At 39.1% G+C, this 27,302-nt stretch overlaps 1 protein-coding gene across 6 annotated transcripts in view; it reads right to left on the reverse strand.

Annotated features, from left to right (window-relative positions):
* Positions 1-27,302, reverse strand: part of RIF1 (replication timing regulatory factor 1) — an 88,330-nt gene that overhangs the window by 54,413 nt on the left and 6,615 nt on the right. For 5 of the 6 annotated variants that reach the window (XM_074399702.1, XM_074399698.1, XM_074399699.1 and 2 more), the window contains exons 7-18: positions 23,519-23,708; positions 20,517-20,609; positions 16,288-16,426; positions 12,003-12,154; positions 9,947-10,064; positions 8,505-8,681; positions 8,155-8,265; positions 6,446-6,508; positions 4,760-4,860; positions 2,779-2,865; positions 1,474-1,544; positions 1,124-1,304 (exon numbers count right to left, since the gene is read on the reverse strand). In XM_074399702.1, the coding sequence (XP_074255803.1) occupies positions 1,124-1,304; positions 1,474-1,544; positions 2,779-2,865; positions 4,760-4,860; positions 6,446-6,508; positions 8,155-8,265; positions 8,505-8,681; positions 9,947-10,064; positions 12,003-12,154; positions 16,288-16,426; positions 20,517-20,609; positions 23,519-23,708 (1,483 nt within the window). The remainder of the gene's footprint in view (positions 1-1,123; positions 1,305-1,473; positions 1,545-2,778; positions 2,866-4,759; positions 4,861-6,445; positions 6,509-8,154; positions 8,266-8,504; positions 8,682-9,946; positions 10,065-12,002; positions 12,155-16,287; positions 16,427-20,516; positions 20,610-23,518; positions 23,709-27,302) is intronic. The other variant, XM_074399701.1, reaches the window with a different exon arrangement.

The following is a 27,302-nucleotide window of genomic DNA, read 5'->3' on the forward strand; positions in this document are numbered from 1 at the left end:
ACCTTAAGTGAAGAGTTCCAGACAAGTCTAACCAACATGATAAAACCCTGTTTCTACTAAAATACAAAAAATTAGCCAGGCATGGTGGCAGCTGCCTGTAATCCCAGCTAGTTGGGAGACTAAGGCAGAAGAATCACTTCAACCCAGGAGGCAGAGATTGCAGTGAGCCTCAGTGACAAGAGCCAACTCCATCTCAAAAAAAAAAAAAGAAAAAGAAAAATGTAAATGACTTTTCTTCCACAAGAATAGTATGCTGGCTTGAGCAGCCAAAACAAGGGCTACGTAACTATAACATTAAAAAAATTCAGTTGGGCACGGTGACTGATGCCTGTAATCCCAGCACTTTGGGAGATTAAGGCTGAGGTCAGGAGTTTGAGATCAGCCTGACCAGTATGGTGAAATCCTATCTCTACTAAAAATATAAAAATTAACCAGGCACAGTGGCATGCGTCTGTAGTCCTAGCTACTCAGGAGGCTGAGACAGGAAAATTGCTTGAACCCATGAGGTGGAGGTCTAGCCTGGATGACGGAGTGAAACTCTTAAAAAAAAAAAAAAAAAAAATTTGGAGTTATTTCATTTTTTAGTTACAGCACTACCAGCCAGGCAAATGCATATTCCATTTAAAGACAAAGAGGCTGACAAATCATGAACGGAACTTGTGCTCAAGAGTCTATCAATATTCCCACTTTTGTTAAATATTTAAACATGCAGATTATTCAACTCTCGATAGACTCCTAACTTAGGGGAATGCTATATGGCTCTGAAGTCCTCACCAATGCGGCTTACCTATGGGAATACATGACCTAGTCAAGATTACCTCTGTCATTCTCTGTTAATACAACTACTGAAGGAATCCAATATATGAGAATATACATCTATGTGATCCTTCTAGACAATCACTACTGAAGAAAATGAAGCTATGACTAGTCCCCATTAAGTTACAGTTTCTTTACTAATGAGGCAGAAATGCAATAAAATCAAAAGTACAAAGTTTGCCAATTCCACAAGAAAAAATATTTACTGTCTTCTATTCAAATTCAAACTTCTATTCATTTCCCCAACTGCACTTAACAAAAAAAAAAAAAAATAGTATCTAAAGTATGTAGCAGACTTATTTCATACCTGATTAATCAATTCGGTTAGTGGGGTGACTATAACACTCCACATTCTCCAGAGATGCTCCTTATTTTCCAGTTGCTTTGCATTTTGATTGATAACATTTAAAACAGAGTCACTGAAAGCTAGTGGTGAAGTTGGACCAGAAAGAACACAGCCTACAAGTGTTTCCAAACTGAGAAAGAACCTAAAAAAACCGAGAACATCAACTTTTTTGCACAAATATTAACTGAATGTTAACAATATTCTAAAATAACTGACAATGAATTCTTTAAAAAAAAATCTTAAAACTTATGAAAGTTTTATTAACCTTTCCAAGACAAACAACAAAGTTTTAAGTTAAAGTACAAACTTACCTTTCATCTGCTACACCACATTCCAAGAGATTGTTGAAAATTAATTGAATTAAGAACAAAGCTGGAGTTCCCTGAAAGAGAAAATGAAGTCAATCTTCACAGTTACAAAGAATACAACACTTGTTTTCTGTAATCGGTTATTTAAGAAATAAAACTGTTTTAAGCATGACAAATTTAACTTCTGGCATTACTTAGGGTATGACAACCATCTTAGTAAAATTATTTCCGTAAATTACACACAAAAATCAAGCTCTTTATATTCTAATCATAGCTGTTTCCTCTATACAGGAAATCAATAAATGATGAGATTCCAGATATAAAAAGATCAACTTAAAACTTGCAGGAATCACAATGCCTACCTCCTAGAGATACTAAGTGCATTTTACATTAGCTTCCAATATTTGTAACAGTAACCAGCACTATTACCATATATAAACAAATAGAAAACTTTCCTTTGAGACATTCATTTAATCCAGGGAAATAGTTTCATCATTCACATAGCAGCATATTTGATTCTTTAAATTAACTATCCGTTTTTTCTTTAATGTGGTCAACATACTTCAAATCCAATACTCTCAGAATTTTACATAAAGTATCTTTTTTTTTTTTTTTTTTTTTTTTTTTGAGACGGAGTTCCGCTCTTGTTACCCAGGCTGGAGTGCAATGGCGCGATCTCGGCTCACCGCAACCTCCGCCTCCTGGGTTCAAGCAATTCTCCCGCCTCAGCCTCCTGAGTAGCTGGGATTACAGGCATGTGCCACCATGCCCAGCTAATTTTTTGTATTTTTAGTAGAGACGGGGTTTCACCATGTTGACCAGGATGGTCTCGATCTCTCGACCTCGTGATCCACCCGCCTCGGCCTCCCAAAGTGCTGGGATTACAGGCTTGAGCCACCGCGCCCGGCCATAAAGTATCTTTTTTTAAAAAAAGGGAAATATGGCCAGGTATGGTGGCTCACGCCTGTGATCCCAGCACTTTGGGAGGCTGAGGCAGGCTGATCACCTGAGGTCAGGAGCTTGAGATCAACCTGACCAACATGGAGAAACCACATCTCTACCAAAAACACAAAATTAGCCAGGTGTGGTGGCACATGTCTGTAACCGCAGCTACTCGGGAGGCTAAGGCAGGAGAATCTTGAACCCGGGAGGCAGAGGATACGGTAAGCCATTGCACTCCAGCTGGGCAACAAGAGTGAAACTATGTCTCAAAAAAACAATAATAAATAAAAAATAATAATGAAAATAAAGAAGGGAAGTATGATTGTTTTTGGCCAATCCTCATCATATTACATTTAAGATACTTGCATTAAGAATATCCATATTAGCAACCTGATATGCTGGTGAACCTAATACTTTCTGAGGAAGTCCTTTAATTGTAATTTCCATGAGGACCTATGAGAGAGAAAAGGTTTTACAGTAAATTAGCCATAAAAATATTACCTAATAAAAGTCTGAGTGTTAACTGTTTCTCTAACAGTTACAAGTAATGTTCATTCATTAATGTAAATATAACCTCATTAGTTAAAAAAGATCAAAAACATTCATTCACTAACATGAGTACCTCTGCATCAGTTTTAAAAGTTCAAACACAGAAATACAGAAAGCAGGCAAAGTCTTTAATCTCTAGGGATAATCAATACTTTCAGAGTTTGGAGTCTACTTTCCCAGACCTTCTAAATTTCTATATGTGTAAGTACACAGAAAAACACATACTTCCTGGGTAGGTGGTTATACACACATTCCTTTAAACCATTAAAGCCTTTACACTAAACTTTGCAACTAACCTTCATTTTACCTTGTTACAGAGTTTTTGCATCAATATGTAAAAAGACTGCTACATGAGGCTGGGCACCATGGCTCATGCCTATAATCCCAGCACTATGGGAGGCCGAGGCAGGTGGATCACAAGGTCAGGAGTTCAAGACTAGCCTGGCCAACATGGTGATACCCCAACTCTACTAAAAATACAAAAATTAGCCAGGCATGGTGGCAGGTGCCTACAATCCCAGCTACTTGGAAGGCTGAGGCAGAGAACTGCTTAAACCCGGGAGGTGGGGGTTGCAGTGAGCCGAGATTGCTCCACTGCACTCCAGCCTGGCCAACAGAGCAAGACTGCTAAATCAAACTGACTGAGCCTACCAAACTGCTCTCCAAACATATTACTATATTGTTTATTTTCTTTTTTGAGACAGGGTCTCACTGTTGTCCAGGCTGGATTGCAGTGACACAATCTTGACTCACTGTAGCCTCAACCTCCTGGGCTCAAGTGATTCCCCCACCTCTGTTTCAAGAATAGCTAGGACTACAGGTGTGCCACCATGCCTGGCTAATTTTTGTAATTTGCCCACCCCGACCTCCCGAAGTGCTAGGATTACAGGTGTGAACCACCATGCCCAGCTATGAACATGTACTACACAACTCAAATGTTGTAACAATATCAAAGTCACATCAGTGAAAATACACTTTCACATACTGTCATCTGAAACAGATTAGTAATCATAATAGTATTAGTTTGTGCCTGGCCCATAGTACTTTGCAGGTATCAACTCATTTAGTCTTTAACTCAACTACTGTTACATTCCCTTTTTACTCATAGGGTTAGATAAGCCAAGAGAATAGATAAACTGCACAAACTTACTCAGCTAATAAATAGTTGGGCTAGTATTAAACCTAGTCTGCTCCAGAGCCCTTGCTATTAACCACTATGCTATACTACCACAGAACATGTAACTGTCAAAGTACAAAAAGGAAACAAAATTGCAATTTAAATAAGGATATTATTGTTAGTTCCATCTGGACCTTATTTTGAGATGCTTGTATCATCAAAATTACATTCAATTCACTTTTCTTCCCATACTACATACATTAAAAACAGAAATGTATTTTAATACCAAAGTCACTATCTTGGTAAAAGATGGTTAATTTAAAACAAGGTACCAGCTAAACGTTAGTGGTTTTCAGCAATCCTATAATAAAATTAAAGGACATTTGAGTTTCTTCAGTTCAAGTTTCATGTCCTTTATCCTATTTTTTTCTCTGTACGGCAGATACTTATTTTCTTATCACGTTGAAGACTTCTGTGGTGGTTGTTACAGTCACTTCATTAAAAAGGTCTCAAATCAATCTACAGTTAATAGAATGGCACTTATTGCAATAGGGCTAAACTACTGAGGAATGCTTGATACAAAAAACGTCTTCAGAAACTATATCTGTGCAAATATCTTCAATATGAAGTTTAACTTCAGAATATGGTTTTTAAAGTCCAACCTATGGGTATTACACTTACCAGCGTTTTTGATACAGGAAATACCTCAGACTTTACTATGCTTTCCAAAGACTTTAATGAGAGAGTCAAAACTTCAGAACCTGGTCTCTCCTTTTTGTTACCTATTGAAAAGCAAAAGGAGTTTAGTTCTTTTCTTTTTCGGAAACAGGGTCTTGCTGTCATTCAAGCTGGAGTGCAGTAGCACAATCTTAGCTCACTACAACCACCACCTCCCAGGTTCTAGAGATTCTCCTGCCTCAGCCTCCTAAGTAGCTGGGATTAAAGGTGCTCACCACACTGGGCTAATTTTTGTATTTTTAGTAGAGACGCGTTTGCCAGGCTGGTCTAAAACTTACTTCAGGTGATCCGCCTGCCTCAGCCTCATAAAGTGTTGGAATTACAGGCGTTGAGCCACCATGCCCAGCCAAGAAGGGTGTTGTTTTTTTTTTTTTTTGGTTTGGTTTTGTTTTTGGGGATGGAGTTTTGCTCTTGTTGCCCAGGCTGGAGTGCAATGGCACAAACTTGGCTAACTACAACCTCCACCTCCTGGGTTCAAGTGATTCTCCTGTCTCAGCCTCCCGAGTAGCTGGGATTACAGGCATGCAACCACAATGCCCAGCATTTTTTTTTTTTTTTTTTTGAGACAGAGTTTTTTTGCTCTTGTTACCCAGGCTGGAGTGCAAGGGCACGGTCTCGGCTCACCGCAACCTCCGCCTCCTGGGTTCAGGCAATTCTCCTGCCTCAGCCTCCTGAGTAGCTGGGATTATAAGCATGCGCCACCATGCCCAGCTAATTTTTTTTTTTTTCGTGTTTTTAGTAGAGACGGGATTTCACCATGTTGACCAGGATGGTCTTGATCTCTTGACCTCGTGATCCACCTGCCTCAGCCTCCCAAAGTGCTGGGATTACAGGCGTGAGCCACCACGCCCAGCCTAATTTTGTATTTTTAGTAGAGACAGAGTTTCACCATCTTGGACAGGCTGTTCTCAAACTCCCGACCTCAGGTGATCCACCTGCCTCAGCCTCTCAAAGTGCTGGGATTACAGGAATGATCCACCACGCCTGGCAAGAAGGGTGTATTTCTAAGCATGTATTTTTAGAAGTGACTAAACAGAGCTGTAAAAAATTTTTTCTAAATCAACAAGTGCCTTGCTTAAAGTACAATTGACCCTTGAACCGCACAGGTTTGGACTCTATGAATCCACTCATACTCAGGTTTTCCTCCATCCCTGAAACAGGAAGTTCCACCTCTCCTCTTTCCTCCTTAGCATACGCAACATGAAGACAAGGATATGATAACACATTGCCAAGTAATGACTGTATTTTCCCTTCATTATGGTTTTCCTAACATTCTTTTCTCTAACTACCATACTGTTAATGAACACAGCATTTAATAATATATAAATATATGTTCATCAGCTATTTATGTTATCAGCAAGGCTTCCAATCAACAGGTTATCAGTAGTTAAGTTCTGAGGAAGTCAAAAGTTCTATGTAGATTTTCGACTGTGTGGTGGGTCAGCACACCTAACTCCAGTGTTGTTCAAGCATCAACTCCAAATTAAAACCTGGAAACTATCAGAGTACAAGAAATATTTTTAAAATAAATTTTATATATGCCAAACAATTCACTGGATGTTATAAAAATCATGTGACCACCTCCTGTTTCAAAAAAAAAAATCATTTGATCAGTGTAATAATGCTTACCTGATTCAGTAACTGACTTCACGAAGTTAATTAGCTCCTTCCAGATAGCACTGACAACCACATCTGTCAAACAAAGAAGTATTTTTAATGAAGTATATATGACTACGTACTATGACTAACACTCTCCCTTTACTTCCTTATTCTAAAGAAAGAAATTGAACAAGTTAATAATGTAATTTTCCTCATGATAGCCCTGTAGTAAGTTTATAAAATACTATCACCTCATTTTTGTTTGTAGAACCTACATGTGTTTATTTTTTTGAGATATAGTCTTGCTCTGTCCAGGTTGGAGTACAGTGGCACGATCATAGCTCATTGTCATCTCAACAATTTGGGCTCAAGCAGTCTTTCCACATCAGCCTCCAAAGGAGCTAGGACTACAGGTATACACCACATCCAGCTAATTATTATTATTTTTTGTAAAGACGGCATTCTCACTTTGTTGCCCAAGCTGGTCATAAACATCTGCCTCAAGCAATCCACCCAGCTTAGTCTCCCCAAGTGTTAGGATTACAGGTGTGAGCTACCCACGTCCAGCCATAATTGTGTTCTTTAAAACAACTATAACATGTTAACACTGAATTGTATAAGGGTAATTGCTTTATCTTTTTTCCATTATCTTTCTTTTCTGAATTGAATGCCCACTACTTTTGAGATAGAGATTGTTCACAGATACTCAGAAGGGTACCTAACAACCAATAGAAAAAAATCACGTGATTCACTGTGATGCTTTTTCCAACCAGTTAAAGAGCAAACAATTTTTGAACTTTCCTTTCCTTATTATTTGATAGGCCATAAAACACAAGTGTTTAGATACAGATACTGGAGCCATAGAGCCTGAGCCTCAATCACAGTAATACCACTTATAAGCAACTCTGTACAACTTAAGTATTTCCTGTACAACCCAGTTTCCTGATTTGTAAAATGAACTAACATGGAAAGTTACTGCAAAGATTAAATGAATATATGTAAAGTTCAAAAACTATTTGATGAACAATCTGGTAAATGGCACCATAATATTTGCTATTTTATCTTTTATTTTTTGATACAGGGTTCTTGCTCTATCACACACACTGAAGTGCAGCGGTACAATCTTGGCTCACTGTAACCTCCCACCTCCTGGGCTCAAGCAATTCTCATACCTCTGCCACCCAAGCAGCTGAGACTACAGGTGTCTGCCACCATGCCCACCTAGTTTTTGTATTTTTTTTTTTAAGATAGGGTTTTGTCATGTTGCCCAGCCTGGTCTCAAACTTGAGTTCAAGTGATCTACTCGCCTGTGCCTCCCAAAGTGCTGGGATTACAGGTATGAGCTACTGTGACTGGCCTATTTTATCTTCTTTTAAAACACGCATTTAAGGCCGGGCGCGGTGGCTCAAGCCTGTAATCCCAGCACTTTGGGAGGCCGAGGCAGGTGGATCACGAGGTCGAGAGATCGAGACCATACTGGTAAACATGGTGAAACTCCGTCTCTACTAAAAATACAAAAAATTAGCTGGGCATGGTGGCATGTGCTTGTAATCCCAGCTACTCATGAGGCTGAGGCAGGAGAACTGCCTGAACCCAGGAGGCGGAGGTTGCGGTGAGCCGAGATCGGGCCATTGCACTCCAGCCTGGGTAACAAGAGTGAAACTCTGTCTCAAAACAAAAACAAAAACAAAAACAAAAAAACAAACCACACATTTAAGTAATAAATCAAATTCTCTTACCAGGGGCGTCTTTTCCAACTGCAACAAAGCTATCACGAACAGCAGTGATAAGTGTATTTGCATGTTTGGAAAAAAAAGAAGGGCTGCTGATTAACGGATGTTCAAGTGGCTCTGAAAGGGCAGAATAAAAGAAAACCATGTAAAACAACAGATTTATGAAATAACATTTCTCACTATAAAACTTTAAATCATCTATTAAGTAGGTGTGTTTTCTATAAAAAAGATTCATTTATTTTATACACAATTATAAAGTATTCTGGCTGTGAAAAAATACCTCTCCTCACCCCAATCCACTGAAAGTTCTGAACTGTTTCAATATAAATAAAATTATTCTTAAAACATTTAAATACCTAAGCTTAGCACAAATTTATTTTGCTTAGCAAAACTCAAGACTTCTGGAGCCAACAAGAAATGAAGCAACATTTCAAGTCCCAAAAGTTGAATGGAAGGGATTGTGGCCATTCCACCTAAATTCGGACTCAGGTTCATTCGGGGAGTTCCCGGGGCTCCATATGGGGAGGAAGCACCTTTAAGGAAAAAAAGAGTAAATTATATAAGCTTATTTTATATTGGCTACCCAGATGCATATATTTCATTTCAATGTAACTTTTAAAAACAGAGTTTAAATGTCTCAAGCATTAATCTGCACCTTGAAATATTAATAAGCAGGTATTCTGTAACATAAATTTAGAAGACTCAGATGGCAAACAAAAAATATGTACGAAATAACTGTCTTTCAATGATATACATAAAAAGACGCTTTTATTCTATGTGCTAAGATTTTTTTTTTTTTTTGAGACAGTCTCATTGTACTGCCAAGGCTGGAGTGCAGTCACAATCATAGCTCACCACAACCTCAAACTCCTGGGCTCAAGCAATTCTCCAACCTCAGCATTCTATGCAGCTGTAATTATAGGTAGATGCCACTGTGCTCAGCTAACTTTTAAATTTTTTGTAGAGGGTAGGGTCTGACTATGTAGCAAAGGCTGGTATCAAACTCCTGGCCTCAAGTGATCCTCCTACCTCAGCCTCCCCAAGTACTGAGATTATAGGTGCATGCCACTGTACCTGGCTGAAGGGTTTTTCTTTTTTTTTTAATGAGACTAAGTCTTGCTCTATCACTCAGAATGGAGTGCAGTGGTGTGATCGGGTTGTTTTTTTCTTTTTCTTCTTTTTTTTCTTCATGAGACTAAGTCTCGCTCTAACACTCAGGATGGAGTGCAGTGGTGTGATCTCGGCTCCCTGCAACCTCCGCCTCCTGTAGACAAGCGATTCTCCTGCCTCAGCCCCCCCAAGTAGCTGGCATTACAGGAGTCTGCCACCATGCCCAGCTAATTCTTGTATTTTTAGTAGAGACGGGGTTTCACCATGTTGGCAAACTCAGGTGATCCACCTGCCTAAGTCTCCCAAACTGCTGACATTACAGGTGTGAGCCACCATACCCGGCTGATATGTTGTTTTTAATAGTGCTAAGATTCTGGTTCTAAGACCCGCTCTGAGTTTTGTGTAATGTACCTCATACAATATAGTTAAAAAAAAAAAAAATCTGCTCTCTTCTAAATCACAACAATGCACTTACAACAGTAATATATAACATTAAAAAAAAAAACAAAACAGAAAAACATAATGGATTTTTGGGTAACGAACCTAAAAATTATGAAGTGCTTCATTTCATATGAACATCACTGAGCAAAAGCTCTCAAAGTCATTTTTCCTTCCTGCTTCAAAATTATGGTTCTAGGTCAACAATGCCTGATTAAAAAAGCAAAAAACAAGGATATCTGCCTCTTACCTTTGTTTATAGGAGTCATAGGAGTTAAACCTGGAGATGTAGTTACACGACATGAATTGCCTTGAGGTGAAGCATTACAATCAATGCTTATTGTACTTTGAATCAGAGGCACACAAACCTATTGGGGTGAAAGACGGGAAAATATTAATCTATAAACTATATGACTGTCACAGTTTCTAAAAGCCTCACATAATATTAATTTCTTTTAAATGGAGCCTTAATGTATTCCATTTTACAGGTTGTTTCCATGTGCCAACAGGCTAAAAAATAAAATTTGGGAAAAAAAAAAAAAAAAGTTTTATTACAACTGTTATTTGCCCTAAATGTGTATTGCCTAAATTTGTTTATAAACATTTGAATTCTATACATTACTGGTAGGCTAATTTTAACTTTTTAAAAGCTCTGGAATATATGAGCTAAGACATAGCTCATTTGTAACACCATCCTAGTACCAGTCACATGTAGTTACCAAATAAATGATTCCAATTAATGTATTACACAAATGCATTAAGACTAGCCTATTAGATCCTTACGATGGAAGAATTTGGAAAATTCATTATGATCCAAATTACATTATTGTCAATGCCCTTCAATTACTTCATGTTACTTCATTTACTTCAATTACTTCATGTTATATAAAATTTAAGTCTTAATAAAAAATTAAGAACTGAATAAACATGGCTTAAATATATTTATAAGTCCTCCTTTCCAAGAATGCATCCTCTGCTATGCAGGCATTTATATAAAATTTAAGGACTACAGATACAGAAGTAAAATACGCCCCCAAAATCCATGAGTGATAAAGAAATAAAAAAGATGTTATCAGAGCTGCTCCTTTTAACTGTTACAAAAAAAATTTCAGAAACCAAGGATGGAAATAATTGCAAAAAAAAAAAAAAAGGCTTAGATAAGATTAAACTTTACATCTAATTATGAGTAAGGATATTAAAATCTTGAAGAATTCGTAAAATCATTATGTAACAATTAAAAACAATTACAATACGAATAAGTTGTTGGTTATCACCATGCAGCATAAAAAAAAGGAGAAACAAAAAATAAGAACTGGTCCAACTTTATATCTACCCTGTGTAGCACTTGATTTCATTGATGCTGATTTTCCTCTCAATTATATTCCAAATCCTCCAGGGAAAAAAAAAGCTTTTTAAATTTTTTTTGAGATGGAGTTGTGCTCTGTTGCCCAGGCTGAAGTGCAGTGGCTGATCGCGGTTCACCACAATCTCTGCTCCTGGGTTCAAGCGATTCTCCTGCCTCAGCTTCCCAAGTAACTGGGGCTATAGGTGCGCATCACCATGCCCAGCTAATTTTTGTATTTTTAGTAGAGACGGAGTTTCACCATATTGGCCAGGCTGGTCTCGAACGCCTGATCTTGTCATCCATCTGCCTCAGCCTCCCAAAGTACTGGGATTACAGGCATGAGCCACCACACCTGGCCAAAGCCTCTTTTTAAAATCATAATGCTTGTAGAGTAAGAATAAATATTTTTGAGTATTTGCTGATTTAAAAACACTTCAGGGACCAGGCACAGTGGCTCATGCCTGTAATCCCAGCATGTTGGGAGGTAGAGGAGGGCAGATTACTTGAGGCCAGGAGTTCAGGACCAGTCTAGACAACATGGCAAAACCCCGTCTCTACTAAAATTACAAAAAATTAGATGGGTGTGTTCACATACCTGTAGTCTCAGCTACTCAGGAGGCTGAGGCAGGGGAATCACTTGAACCTGGGAGATGGAGGTTGTAGTGAGCCGAGATCTTACCACTGCACTCCAGCCTGGGTGACAGAACAAGACTCCATCCAAAATAAATAAATAAGTAAAAAATAAAAACACTTCAGGTAAAGGGGCTCGAATTCAAGCAGCTGCACAATATCCCTTGTGCGAAATGAATTTAAATTCTGTGCCAATAAAGAGAAACATCCTTTACATGTTCCGGTCTGCTAATAAATAGCAAAAAATAACACTAAAAGATTAGGTTCATAAAAATTTGAAAACACAGTAACAAAAAACATAAAGTCCTATAGTCAACACTTGAAATGTTACCTGTTCAAAATTAGCAGGAAGATGAGGTCCAAGTCTCAGGAGTAAATACCACCAGACTTCTAGTTTTGTTAATGCTAGAGTTTCTGTTCTCACATGAATGGAACTCAAAGGCTGCATTAACAACTTGAGTCTTTTTGCACTGCATAGTATGTCTTAAAAGAAAGTAAGCACAAGGGTAAAGAAACATCCAAGCTAAAGATTCTAAAATTAGTTATGCAATAATAGTCTTTTATCTCAGCCAGAGAATAGATTTTAAAATATTTTTTAAAAACTAAATCCTCGGGCTGTTCTTGCTCTACTCAAAACCTGCATTTTGATAAACTGCAGTACAGCTGCACCAAAAACACTCTATAAAGCAAAGATAGATTTTAAAAAGGGTAAGTAATATTTATTAGATATTGTGTGCTAGGACAATTTCCCACAAGGAAACATTTTAGGTTGGGTACAAGTGAGGGTACGCTACTGATATCTTACTGAGTAGAGACTAGGGACACTACTAAACTTCAACACACAGGACAGTCCCAAACAATAAATTATCCAGCACAAAATGCCAAAACTTTGAGAAATACCATCCTACCTGCTTTAGCATTCTCATCACCCTCATCTGACAAAGAAATGGAGGCATGTTTACATTATGTCGAACAAGGCTATCATTTTTAAAAATCAATTATTAATATATTCATCCAATCATTGCTATTGGGGCCACTGACTGAATACATTTTTGAAATATAGATTCATTTAAATTCAAGACTGTCCTACAGTTACAATAATCAAATTGCTAAAATTAAGCATAGAAATCCAATCCAATCTTCAGACAAATATTTATGCCAAATGAGTAAGACTGTGAATACGTAAAATTAAGACTCAGTCTGTGCTAAATAACTTGTCAAAGACCTAAAGGCCAAGCATGGTGGCTCAAACATATAATCCTAGCACTTTCAGAGGCTGAGGCTGGTGGATCATGAGGTCAGGAGTTTGAGAGCAGCCTGGCCAACATGGTGAAACCCCATCTCTACCAAAATTACAAAAATAAGCTGTGTGTGGTGGCACGCACCTATAATCCCAACTACTAGGAAGGCTGAGGCAGGAGAATCGCTTGAATCTAGGAGGCGGAGGTTCCACTGAGCTGAGATCACACCACTGCACTCCAGCCTGGGTGGCAGAGGGAGACTCAGTCTCAAAAAAAAAAAAAAAAAAAAGACCTGAAAAGGGCCGGGCATGGTGGCTCACGCCTGTAATCCTAGCACTTTGGGTGGGCAAGGTAGGCGGGTCACTTGAGGTCAGAAGTAGGAAACCAGTCTGGCCAACATGGTGAAACTATCTCTACTAAAAATACAAAAACGTTAGCCAGGCGCAGTGGCGGGCACCTGCAATCCCAGCTACTTAGGAGGCTGAGGCAGGAGAATCACCTGAACCCGGGAGGCAGAGGTTGCAGTGAGCTGAGATCACAACACTGCACTCCAGCCTGGGCGACAGAGCAACTTGTTTCAAAAAATATAAATAAATGAATTAATTAAATAGACTTCAAAAGGATTCTTAAACATCAGTCAGGCCATGTATTTGGTGGAATGGCATTCCACAATGTCTGTTACAACTACTCTGCCATCTAGCTATTTCAACGAACACTTCTACAAGAAAATAAAGGCAGATCACTATATGAACAAGTTCTCCAGTCCAAAACACTTCCTTTCTGGGGCTCCTATTCTATTTATTTAATTTTTGAGACTAAGTTTTGCTCTTGTTGACAAGTCTGGAGTGCAATGGCACAATCTCTGCCTCTTGCTATCAAGCTATTCTCCTGCCTCAGCTTCCCAAGTACCTGGGATTACAGGGGCCGCCACCATGCCCAGCTTATTTTTGTATTTTTAGAAGAGATGGGGTTTCTCCATTTTGGTCAGGCTGGTCTCAAACTCTTGACCTCAGGTGATCCGCCCGCCTGGGACTCCCAAAGTACTGGGATTACAGGCATGAGCCACTGCATTCAACCTCGTATTCTATTTATGCAAATAGCTCCATAATAGTATCTTTACAGTAGCAGAGATTATTAACTGCCATACAATAAACCAATCTTTAATTACAAAATCTGACTTTATGCAGGACAGAGAAGGGTGACAATTTTTGACTACTTTTTCTAGTCCTCTATTGAGCCATTCTACGTAGTAAAATTTAAGTGAATGTTTATGTAAGATTCTTAGAAGGCTCTTTCTGGGTATAACTAATTCAGCTGTGAAGAAGTCTCTTCTGCTCTTCTACCTTCCCTCCTTCCTGTCTGCACCTAAGACAAACTGAAGATGACAGAGTAAAAAGACAGTCATCTGATTCCTTGATGACTTCCTAGATCCAGAGTATCAGTCATGGACTCTCTAGCTCTGAACTTATTTTTAACTTATTTTCATTAAACCACTCTTATTTTATGCTTCAACTTAATTCCTAAAGATTGTAGCCCCAAACATTACCTCGCACTTCTGGATTTACAGAGTTAGACCCAAATACATGCCAGCTCATAAAAATAAGGCACAATTTCAATTAAAAATTATAGTAGACTAAGCGCAATGGCTCACACCTATAGTCCTAACACTTTAGGATGCCAAGGCAAGTGGGTTGCTTGAGTTTAGGAGTTCGGGACTAGCCTGAACAACACAGCCAAACCACATCTCTACAAAAAAGACAAAAATTAACCAGACTTGGTGGCACCCACCTGTGGTCCCAGCAACTTGGGGGGCTGAGGTGGACGATCACTGGAGCCCAGGAGGTCAAGGCTGCAGTGAGCCATGATCATGCCCCTGTACTCAAGCCTAGGTGACATGACAGACCCTGTCTTAAAAAAAAAAAAGCCAAACAGGCTGGGTGTGGTGACTCACACCTGTAATCCCAACACTTTGGGAGGCTGAGGTGGACAAATTACCTGAGGTGGGGAGTTTGAGACCAGCCTGACCAACATGGAGGAACCCTGTCACTACTAAAAATACAAAATTAGCTGGGCATGGTAGCACATGCCTTGTAATCCCAGCTACTTGGGAGACTAAGACAGGAGAATCACTTGAACCCAGGAAGTCTGGAGGTTGCAGTGAGCCAAGATTGTGCCACTACACTCCAGCCTGGGCAACAAGAGCGAAATTCCATCCAAAAACAAAAACAAAAAAAACCTATGTCCCCAAAATATAATTTTACCAGTATTTTAAATAAAAGTGATTATATTTAATGCAAACAATCACATTACAAAATACATTAAAAGGAGGAAGAAATGGGATAATTGTCTTTGGCAGAAAAAATATAAAATAAACATTACTTTGCAGCTCTTGTAAACATACAGTATTAATTATATCTAAGATAAACTATCACCTAGTTAAGTACTCATACTAAACCAGTTTTGTGCTAAATATTATTCCTTATAAACATATCATCAGCAAACTCCACTGGACAATAAGATACAGTTAAAGTAAATCAAAAGGAATCATTTCCATATATTAACATTAACCCACTACTAGGTAGTCTTCTGGAGATCCTGAAAGAACTAAGCCATCAATCACTAATATTTTTATTCCATGGAAATCACAACTGTTTCCTATTACCTAATGCCTGTGTGACCTCTGGCAAATTATTCACTCTCTCTAAAATAGTGATAATAATTACATCTCAGGTCTATTGTGATGATTAAGTAAAATATACAAAAAGTACTCAACTCAGTGCTAACATGTAAGAAAGCCACAAATAATAGGCTGGGTGCTATGGCTCATGCCTGTAATCCCAGAATTTTGGTAGGCCAAGGCAGGCAAATCACTTGAGGTCAGGAGTTCGAGACCAGCCTGACCAACACAGTGAAACCTTGTCTCTACTAAAAGTACAAAAATTAGCCGGTGTGGTGGCGGGCACCTGTAATCCCAGCTACTCAAGGTGGGAGGCAGGAGATTCACTTGAACCTGGGAGGTAGAGGTTGCAGTAAGCCGAGATCACACTAGTATACTCCAGCCTGAGACGGAGCAAATTAAATCTCAAATCAAAACAAAACAAACAAGGAAGCCATAAACAGTATTTTTCACTTACAGTTTTTGAAATACTGTAAAGCAAATTTTATATTTGCGATTTTCAATGCCTAGCATTTGATTTCTATTCAGTACAAATTTATTCCTGTTCCCTTAAAATGAAAATAATTCAGTAATAGTTTAATTTCAACTTAAAATCCAAAAGAAAAAAAAAAAAAAAAAAGCAGAAAAACTTCATTTATCTTGCTTTAAGGAAAATAAATTCATAGAAAATCAAAACTGTTAAAATATTACCTACTTACCTGGATTTAAAGCAAAATTATCTATTAAACTCTTCCAAGCAATAAAAGCTATTTTTTTAATCATGGGGGATCCACTACGAAATCCTAGTTCTTCTAGTTGCAACAGAGAATTGATGAAACTCCCACTTCGATGCAAGGTCTAAAAAAGGGAAAAATCATTAAGAAGTTATTTACCTGCATGAAACAGTAATTGTTATCATTCATTTATTCATTCACTTAATAGATGCTCTTTGTACTTCATAATCTAACAGGGAGACAAAAGACAAATTATTCACAAAACAAGATGTGTTAAGTGTCAGATACGTAAAATATCTCAGGAATTTAAGAAAGTATTTAACTCTAAACATACATTCCAAAATCAAGACTATAAAATAAACTTTGAAGAAGCAGATAATGCATAACACAGAACATTTCTAAAACACTAGAGAACATTAGGAGTGTGGATAAATCCCAAACTTTATCAAAGCACTACCAAACAAAACATACATTTATATAAAAAAAATTATCAGTATTAGAGAAAAAAGGTGTTGAACCCTGAAAATAATGAAAATAACTTTTTGGACTGAAAGAAAAGAAAATTAAGGAATTTCAAGGCTGTAAAAGAAATATATTTTTTAAAAAGGTAGTATTAGTAAAAAAATACAGCAAAATTGACATAAAATCAAGAAAATGAAATAACTTTTCTTTTTTTTTTTTTTGAGAAGTAATCTTATTGTCACTCAGACTGGAGTGCAGTGGCGCCATCTCGGCTCACTGCAACTTCCGCCTCCTGGGTTCAAGCAATTCTCCTGCCTCAGCCTCCCAAGTAGCTGGGATTACAGGCTAAGGCCACCATCCCTGGCTAAGTTTTGTATTTTTAGTAGAGATGAGGTTTCTCCATGTTGGCTAGGTTGGTCTTGAATTCCTGACCTGAAGTGACTCATCCTCCTCGGCTTCCCAAAGTGCTGGGATTACAGCCGTGAGCCACCACACTTGGCAGAAAACTGGATTAACTTCTGAATTACTTCCAAATATTATGTAAGATTTAAATGGGAATACTATCAAACAAAAAGGAAACTATGAGCTCAAGAGCAAAAAAAACAAATTTTTTTAAAGCAAAATAAAGTACAAAATGGAAAAATGACAAGTAAACAATGCATCACAAATAAAAAATGACATAAACACTAAACACTAACGCTCCTAAAAGGCCAAAAACCACATATGATCTTAGACTATAAACCAGTAACAAAAAAAAAAAGGATCAGGAAAAAAAAATACACAAGATAGCTATGAGAGCTAAAAGAAATACTTAGTAATAGATCTAGCTCAAGAAGTTAAAGACACAAGATGAAAACTACAAAGCACTGCTGAAAGAAATTGAAACACCTCAGCCAAGTGCAGTGGCTCACACCTGTAATCCCAGAACTTTGGGAGGCCAAGGCCAGTGGATTGCTTTAGGTCATGAGTTCAAGACCAGCTTGGCCAATATGGTAAAACAGTCTCTAGCAAAATCACAGAAATTAGCCAGGCGTGCTGGCAGGCACCTATGATCCCAGCTACCTGGCAGGCCAAGGCAGGAAAATCACTTAAACCGAGGAGGCTGAGGTTGCAGTGAGCAAAGATCTCGCCACTGCGCTACAGCCTGGGTAACAGAGACTCCATCTCAAGAACAAAAACAGAAACAAACAAAAGCCAAAACAATCGTGGAAAGAAAAAAACCAGACAACTCACACTTACTGACTTCCAAACTTAGTATAAAACTACAGTAATGAATACATATGGTAATGGTATGAGGACAGGCATACAGACCAACAGAATAGAATACTGAGCTTGGAAATGTATCTTTGCCCCTATCTTCAATAGATTTTAAGGGTACCACAGGCTGGCCACAGTGGCTCTTGCCTGTAATCCCAGCACTTTGGGAAGTCAAGACAGGTGGATCTCTTAAGCTCAGGAGTTTGAGACCAGCCTGGCCAACATGGTAAAACCCCATCTCTAATAAAAATACAAAAAAGAAAAAAAAATAAGCTGACTGTGGTGGCTGACACCTGTAATGTCAGCTACTTGGGAGGGTAAGGCAGGAAAATCGCTTGAACCCAGGAGGCAGAGGTTGCAGTGAGCTGAGATCGCACCACTGCACTCCAACCTGTGCAGCAGAGACTATGTTTCAAAAAAAAAAACAAAAAAGGAGACCACAAGGATTTAATAAAAACAATCTTTTAAACAAATGGTACTGAGGAATCTGAACATCTGCATGCAAAAGGATGAATGTGGACCCTCACCTTACACCATATCCAAATATTCACTGAAAATGGTTCAAATATCTACACTCAAAATCAAAACTGGAAAATTCTTAGAAGCACTGGGAAACAAAGATGACATTGGATTTGGCAACAACTTCATGAATATGATGTCAAGTACAGGCAGTAACAAAATATATATATATATATATATATATATATATATATAGTACTTCATCAAAATTAAAAACCTTGTGCAATGGATATTACCAAGAAAGCAAAATACAACCTGCAGAATGGAAGCAAATATTTGTAAATCACATTAACTGATAAGGGATGAATTCAAAACATATAAAGAGCTACAACTCAACAATACAAACCTATTAAAAAATGGGCCAAGGACTTAAACAGGTATTTCTCCATAGACAATGAAATAAACAGCCAAGAACAATGTGAAAAGGTGTTCAACATCATCATTAGTAATCAGAGAAATGCAAATCTATACCACAGATATGCCTATATCTACATGCAATCCCCCTTCACATTCACTAGAATGGCTATCATTAAAAAATAAAGTGTTGATGAGGATGTTAAGAAAAGTGGAACCCTAGTGCATTACAGTGGGAATGTAAAATGGTGCAACTGCTACAATAGAGTTTGGTGCTGCCTGGTTGCAGTGGCTCATGCCTGTAAACCCAGCAATTTGGGAGGCTGAGGCAGGCAGACAGATCACCTGAGGTCAGGAGCTTGAGATCTGGCCAACATGGTGAAACTGTGTCTCTACTAACATACAAATTAGCCAGACGTAGTGGTGCATGCCTGTAGTCCCAGCTACTGGGGAGGCTGAGACAGGAGAATGGCTTGAATGCAGGAGGCAGAGGCTGCAGTGCGCTGAGATCATGCCATTGCACTTCAGCCTGGGAGACAAGAGTGAAACCCTGTCTGGAAAAAAAAAAAACTTTATGCTTAGTGAAATAAGCCAGACACAGAAGGGCAAAACGTTGTTAATTTCACTTATATGAGGTACCTAGAACAAGCAAATTCAGAGACAGAAAGTAGAACAGACTTTACCAATGGCTGATGTCTGGGTCAGGGAGGAGGGCAGAAGGAGTTTACTGCTTAATGGGTATAGTTTTTGTTGGGGATGATGCACAAGTTTTGGGTATAGTGGTGATGCTCATTACATTATCAATAGACAATGCCACAGAATTGTTCATTTACAAATGGTTAGAACATATATATATTTACCACAATAAAAGCAGCACACCCTCTACCACCCAAAACCTGGCTTAATCATTGAACATACAGTTGATTCTCTCTCATTATTCACAGTAGTGATAGTCTTCTACTGTATGAAGTTCCTTTGAACACTAAATTAGCAAATACTGAGCAATCACTCCGATGGGAAATACAGGGTTTGGTTTGAGTCTATGGACACAAACCTTTTGTCAACTGTTCAATATATAACCTGTTTAACAACCATCTATGAGAAGATATATTATATTACTGACTCGGTAACATCAAACCCAAAGCCAGTAACTCTCTATAAGATGTGCCATGCCTGAACAAGGTTTATTTTCACCATTGGGCATATCAGTCTTCCTTTACTTAGGAACACAAACTAGACAGCATTTGGACCTAGGCTTTGGGTACCAAATTTAAACAGTGAAACCACCAGGGAAAACACAGAAAAGTGAAAAATGTGGCATTACATGGATTATAAAAATACCTGTTTAAGGTATGAGAACTAAAACAAAAAGCAGAATGTAACCTTGCCTGACCTCGGCTTGAAAGATGAACTTTCCAGAACTGTGTGACTCCAATTTTTTGCTACTCTGGGTGTCTACAAATGATGGCAAAAGCAATGTAAGTGTTGATTTGAGATTTACAAATAAATTTTAGTGAGCGGGTATGCATAAATAATGAGCATCAACTGTACAAAGGAAAGGTAAGAAAAGAAAGGGTCCAGCATGTAAAAACTGCAGACTGTTCCATTAACTGGGTACTCACCCTTCCAAGTAGTTTGACAAACAAAGGCCATAATTTTAACACGTACGTCTCATTTTTACTCATAAATAGCTTCTGGAGTTCTGAGATTAATTTCTGCAAACAAAAGCCATTAATTTACTAAACAGTCTTAGAAAAAAAAAATCCAATACCAAAGTCTAGGACTATTTTCAAACACTGATTCAGCCAAATAGTTTTCTCCATAATAAAAATATTATCCCACCCAAGGCCAGGTGTGATGGCTCACACCTGTAATCCCAGCACTTTAGGAGGCTGAGCCAGGCGGATCACCTGAGGTCAGGAGTTCAAGATCAGCCTGGCCAATAAGGTGAAACCCCATCTCTACTTAAAATACAAAAATCATCTGAGCGTGGTGGCAGGTGCCTGCAATCCCAGCTACTCGGGAGGCAGAGGCACAAGGATCATTCGAAGCTGGGAGGCAGAGGCTGCAGCGAGCAGTGAGACTGTCTCAAAAAAAATAAAAAAGAGAGAAGAGGCCAGGTGCAGTGGCTCAAGCCTATAATCCCAGCACTTTGGGAGGTCAAGATATCAAGACCATCCTGGTCAACATGGTGAAACCCCGTCTCTACTAAAAATACAAAAAAATAGCTGGGCATGGTGGCACGTGCCTGTTAATCCCAGCTACTCAGGAGGCTGAGGCAGGAGAATTGCCTGAACCCAGGAGGCGGAGGTTGCGGTGAGCGGAGATAGCGCCATTGCACTCCAGACTAGGTAACAAGCGAAACTCCGTCTCAAAAAAAAAAAAAAAGAGAGAGAAGTGTGTGTGTATATATATATATACACACACACACACATATACATACATATATGTATATATATACACACATATATATATCCCTAACCCAAAAAAATCCAAAAGGAAAACTAAACGTATAGCAAATCTGAACGTTTTTACAGTAAATATTCTAACACAGACACCTAGATTCTACCATTAACACTTTACTATATTTTTCTTTTTCTTTTTTATTTTTATTTTTTTTTTACTATATTTTTCTTTATCACCTATCTGGCCACCCTATCATCCAGCAATCCAGCTTTTTTTTCCCTACCAGTATACTTTACCCTAAAAATGTCAGCATGCACGTCATTAACTGGAGTTTAAATGACGCTGCTTTAATATTTTCACATGAATAATGAAAAAATGCATTAAAAGCTTCATAGTCAACAGACACCTGAAATAACTGTAGTTCAAATTTATAAAGAATTTTATATATGTGTTGTTGCAAGCTTGATAAATGAGTTAAAAGAATTTTATAGGCCAGGCACCATGGCTATAAGCCTATAATCACAGAACTTTGGGAGGCCAAGGCGGGCAGATCACCTGAGGTCAGGAGTTTAAGACCAGCCTCACCAACATGGTGACACCCTGTTTCTACTAAAAATACAAAAATTAGCTTGGCATAGTGGTGAGCGCCTGTAATCCCAGCTACTCGGAGGCTGAGGCAGGTGAATCACTTGAACCTAGGAGGCGGAGCCTGCAGTAAGCTGAGACAAGAGCAAAACTCCATCAAAAAAAAAAAAAAAAAAAAAAAGAATTCATCAGAATAAAACTATTTACGAAGATACTAGAGTTACTTTGTTATACTGAACAATACCAAGAAGCCTTCTGCATTTTAAGCAAGTAAAATTCCAGGTTTTAGGGGTTGGGCATGGTGGCTCATACCCATCATCCCAACACTTTTGGGAGACTGAAGGGGGAGGACTGCTTGAGCCCAGGAGTTTGAGACCAGCTTGCGTAAGAGACAAGTGAGACCTTGTCTCTTAAGCAAACAAAACAAGACCTTGAAATATGGCTTTCCATGTAACCTAAACACCCATCCTTACAATGGCCCCCCAGGAAGGTCCTATGTGATTATGCCCTCTTTTCCTCTCACTCTCATTCACTCTACTCATGTCATACTGCCCAGTGTTCCCTAAACACAAACGAGGTACACAACTATTAGAGCCAGGCCTTTTGCCCTCATGGTTCTCTTGTCTGGAATGGGCTTACCCGACATTACCCACGCGGGTAACTCCTATCTGCCTTCAAATCACTGTTCAAAGGTCCTTTCCTTTGCCTTCTCTGACCACCTCACCATTCTTTTCTAGTGGCACTCTCCAGTCCTTGCTCTTCTCCTTAGTGCCCTTCACTTACTACCCTATGCACTTAATTATCTCTCCCACAGGAAAATAAGCTCCACAAGCCCCTTTTGTTCACTGCTATATTCACAGCATCTGCAACAATGGACTGCACGTATCAGATGCCCAATAAATGTTAGAAGAACAACGGTTAGAAAACGTAAAACTTGTGGCAAGTAATAGCTAGAAAACTATACAGACTAGATAAACTTATGTACATTAAATTTTTATCTACTGGGATTATACAGTAACAATCCAAACCTGAGTGAATCAGGTAATGCTCTCCCTCTTCCGGAAATACAATCCCTACTTCCTATTTATTGGGAATGGGGTAAAACATCTGGATTTTAGTAGCAACAAACAGCTCCCTTCCTTACTGCTATGTAGGAGCAATGAGCCTACACTTGCTTGTGTAATTAACGTTTTCATTCAAAGTTAAAATCCTAGATCATAGTGCAACTATACCAACAAGCCCAGATGGACTTTTTTTTTTTGGTTTATTTTTTTTTGAGACAGGGCTTCACTCAGTCCCAGGCTAGAATGCAGTGGTGAGATCACAGCTCACTGTAGCCTCAAACTTCCGGTCAAGCAATCCTCTTGCCTTAACCTCCCAAGCATCTGAGACTATGGGCTCATGCCACCACACCCATCTTATTTTAAAAATATTTTGTAGAAATAGGGTCTCATTATGTTGCCTAGGCTTATCTGGAACTCCTGGCCTCAAGCAATCCTTCCACCTCAGCCTCCCAAAGCACTGGGGGTACAGCTGAGAGCCACTGTACCTGGTCCCCAGACTAAATTTTAAGCTTAGTGCAGAATCTTCTGATGCAGTATCCAGAAAATCATTACATTAAAAAAACACTCACAGCAGTCATAAGTTGCTCCGTAATAGATGCTATTTCTTGCTGCTTCTGAAGCAATAATGGCATTCCCATCTCCAGAGCAGTTGCTCCCCGCAAATGTACCTTTTGTGCTGAATGAACCACTAAAGGTATGACCAGTTTTGCCCACCTCACTGCCTCTTCTCCCATTTGAATTGGCGCTTGTTCAATTAACCTATAATAGAGCAATCAATGAATTAGCATGACCTGTTTTAAGTCTAAATAAGCAGTAAAATACGTGACACGTAGAAATGTACACAGTACAGCCCATTTTAGAATATATACAAATGTGCACATACATACAAGAAACATCTAATTTTTACTAATTGGCATAATTAATGGTTTTCCAATTTTTTTTTAAAGAAAAAAATCTTGTCTTTAGGTTCAAATATTTAAAACAGTCATCCCTCAGTATCCCTAAGGGATTGGTTCCAGGACCTCACAACAATGCTCAAGTCCAATATAAAATGGACAGTATGATCATGCACCAGAGCAATGTTTTGGTGTTTTGGTCCAAGATGCAGCACATTCACAATGGTGGTCCCTTAATATTAGAAGGGACTTAACAAGTTCCTATAACCTAGTGGCATCGTAGCTATTTCAACCCTGCAGCACAATACATTATTTACGTTTCTGATGACACTGGTGTAAACAAATTTGCACTCTCATTCATATAAAAGTATAAAACAATTATATACAGGACATAATACTGCCCTATATGATCATGATAATTAATGACTGGCTGGGCACAGTGGCTCACACCTATAATCCTAGCACTTTGGGAGGCCAAGCAGGGCTGATCACAAGGTCAAAAGAGTGAGATCATCCTGGCCAACATGGTAAAAACCCATCTCCACTAAAAATACAAAAATTAGCTGGGTGTGGTGCAAATGCTTGTAATCCCAGCTACTTGGGAGGCCGAGGCAGGAGAATCGCCTGAACTCTAGAGGCAAAGGTTGCAGTTAGCTGAGATCGCACTACTGCATTCCAGCCTGCCAACAGAGCAAGATTCCATCTCAAAAATAAATAAGTTACTGGTTCATGTATACACTACACTATAATTTTTAATCATTAGAGTATACTCCTCCTACTTGCATTGAAAAAAAGTTGGGCCAGGCATGGTGGCTCACACCTGTAATGCCAGCACTTTGGGAGGCAGAGGTGGGCAGATCACGAGGTCAGGAGATTGAGACCAACCATCCTGGCCAACATGGTGAAACCCTGTCTTTACTAAAAATACAAAAATTAGCTGGGCGTGGTGGCGCCCACCTGTAGTCCCAGCTACTTGGGATGCTGAGGCAGGAGAATCACTTAAACCCCAGAGGCAGAGGTTGCAGTGAGCCAAGACAGTACCACTGCACTCAGCCTGGGTGACAGTGAGAACCTGTCTCAAAAAAAAAAAAAAAAAAAAGTCAACTGTAAAATACCCTTGACAGGTCCTTCAGGAGATATTCCAGAAGGCAGCATCAATCACAGAAGACGACAGCTCCATGCATGTTATTGCCCCTGAAAACATTTCAGTGTGACAACATGTGGAAGTGGGAGACAGTGATAATGATGATCCTGACCCTGTGGAGACCCTAGGCTGTGCTGTCTTAGTTGTTAACCAAAGTTTTGAAAGTTAAAAAAATTTAAAAAAATAAGGCTCATAGAATATCTAATGAGGGAAAATATTTTTGTATATTCGTGTTTTAAGCTAAGTATTATTTTTTAATATCAAGTTTCACTCTGTCACCCAGGCTGGGGTATAGTGGCACAATCTCAGCTCACTGCAACCGCTGCCCCCTACCAGGTGCAAGTAATTCTCAGGCCTCAGCCTTCCCAACAGCTGAGATTACAGACACACGTCACCATGCCCAGCTGATTTTCTTCCTTTTTTTTTCCCCCCTCGTTTTTTTGAGATGGAGTTTTGCTCTTGTTGCTCAGGCTGGAGTTCAATGGCATGATCTCGGCTCACTGCAACCTCTGCCTCCCAGGTTCAAGCGGTTCTCCTGCCTCAGTCCCCCGAGTACCTGGGATTACAGGCATGCGCCACCATGCCGTGCCAATTTTGTAGTTTTAGTAGAGATGGGGTTTCTCCAGGTCAGTCAGGCTGGTCTTGAACTCCTGACTTCGGGAGATCTCCCCGCCTCGGGCTCCCAAAGTATTGGGATTACAGGTGAGAGCCACCTCACCCAGCCTAATTTTGTATTTTTTTTTTTTTAAGAGATGGGGTTTCACCATGCTGGCCAGACTGGTTTCGAACTCCTGACCTCAGGTGATCTGGCCACCTGGGCTTCCTAAAGTTCTGGGATTACAGGCATGAGCCACTGTGCCTGGCCAAATTGAAGTATTCTCACAAGAGTCAAAAAGTTTAAAAAAAAAAAAAAGATTTAAAGTTACAGTAAGCTGGTCAGGTACAGTGGTTCACACCTGTAATCCTGGCACTTTGGGAGGCCAAGGTGAGTGGATCACCTGAGGTCAGGAGCTCAACACCAGACTGGTCAAAATGGCAAAACACCATCTCTACTAAAAATACAAAAATTTGCTGGGTATGGTGGCTAGCACCTATAACCCCAGCTACTTGGGAGGCTGAGGCACAAGAATTACTTGAACCCGGGAGGTGGAGGTTGCAGAGAGCCAGATCACACTCCTACACTCCAGCCTGGACAACAGTGAGGCTCCCCTCAAAAAAATAAAATTACAGTAAGTTAAGGTTAATTTATTATTTAAAAAATTTTACAGATTTAGTGTAGCTTAAGTGTACAGTGTTTATGAAATCTACAAGAGTGCAAAGTCACATTCTAGAGCTTTACATTCCCTCATTACGCTCACTAGCTCACCCAAAGAACCTTCAATCCTAAAAGCTCCATTTGTGGCTAAGTGCCAGATACAGGTGTATCATTTTTTAATCTTTTATATCATATTTTTACTGTACCTTTTCTATGTTTAGGTACACTAATACTATTGTGTTATAAGTGCCTACCATACCCAGTAGACTAATATAATGTACAGATTTGTAGCCTAGGAACAACAGGTTGTACATATAGCTTAGGTCAGGCGTCCCCAAACTGCGGCCCCCTGAGGCCCCGCGCCGCACTTCAGGAAGGGGTACCTCTTTCATTGGTGGTCAGTGAGAGGAGCACAGTATGTGGCAGCCCTCCAACAGTCTGAGAGACAGTGAACTGGCCCCCTGTGTAAAAAGTTTGGGGATGCCTGGCCTAGGTATACTGTAGTCTATACCATCTAGGTTTGTGTAAGCACACTCTATAATGTTTGCACAACAATGAAATCAACTAATGATGCATTGCTCAGAATGTATTCCCATTATTATGCGACACATGACTATTTGCATATGACGCACATCCTCCCGTATACTTTAAAGCATTTCTAGATTACTAATAGCTAATACAATGTTAAGTGCTAAGTAGCTGTTACACTATATTATTTGGGGAATAATGACAAGGAAATCAGTCTGTACATGTTCAAAAAGATGCAATTTTTCTGAGACTTTAAACCCTCAATTGTTTGAATCCAAGGATGCAGAACCTACAAACGACCAACGGTAATTATTGTTATACTACTAAATTCGGCATTGTTATAGAAGAGGACAGCCAAAGAACCGTGACATAATCTGAGCATCAATCAGAGCATTCAACAGTGGGAAGTTAAAGCAAGTATTAAGACAACTTTTTAAAGAAGAAAAAACAGGGAAGACAGAAATCATGTCACCAAAGTGTTTACATTTAGAAAAAAAAAAGTTTATGCCACATGCAGTGGCTCACACCTG

This window comes from Saimiri boliviensis, chromosome 5, assembly GCF_048565385.1.
Source record: "Saimiri boliviensis isolate mSaiBol1 chromosome 5, mSaiBol1.pri, whole genome shotgun sequence".
NCBI classification, from domain to species: Eukaryota; Metazoa; Chordata; class Mammalia; order Primates; family Cebidae; genus Saimiri; species Saimiri boliviensis.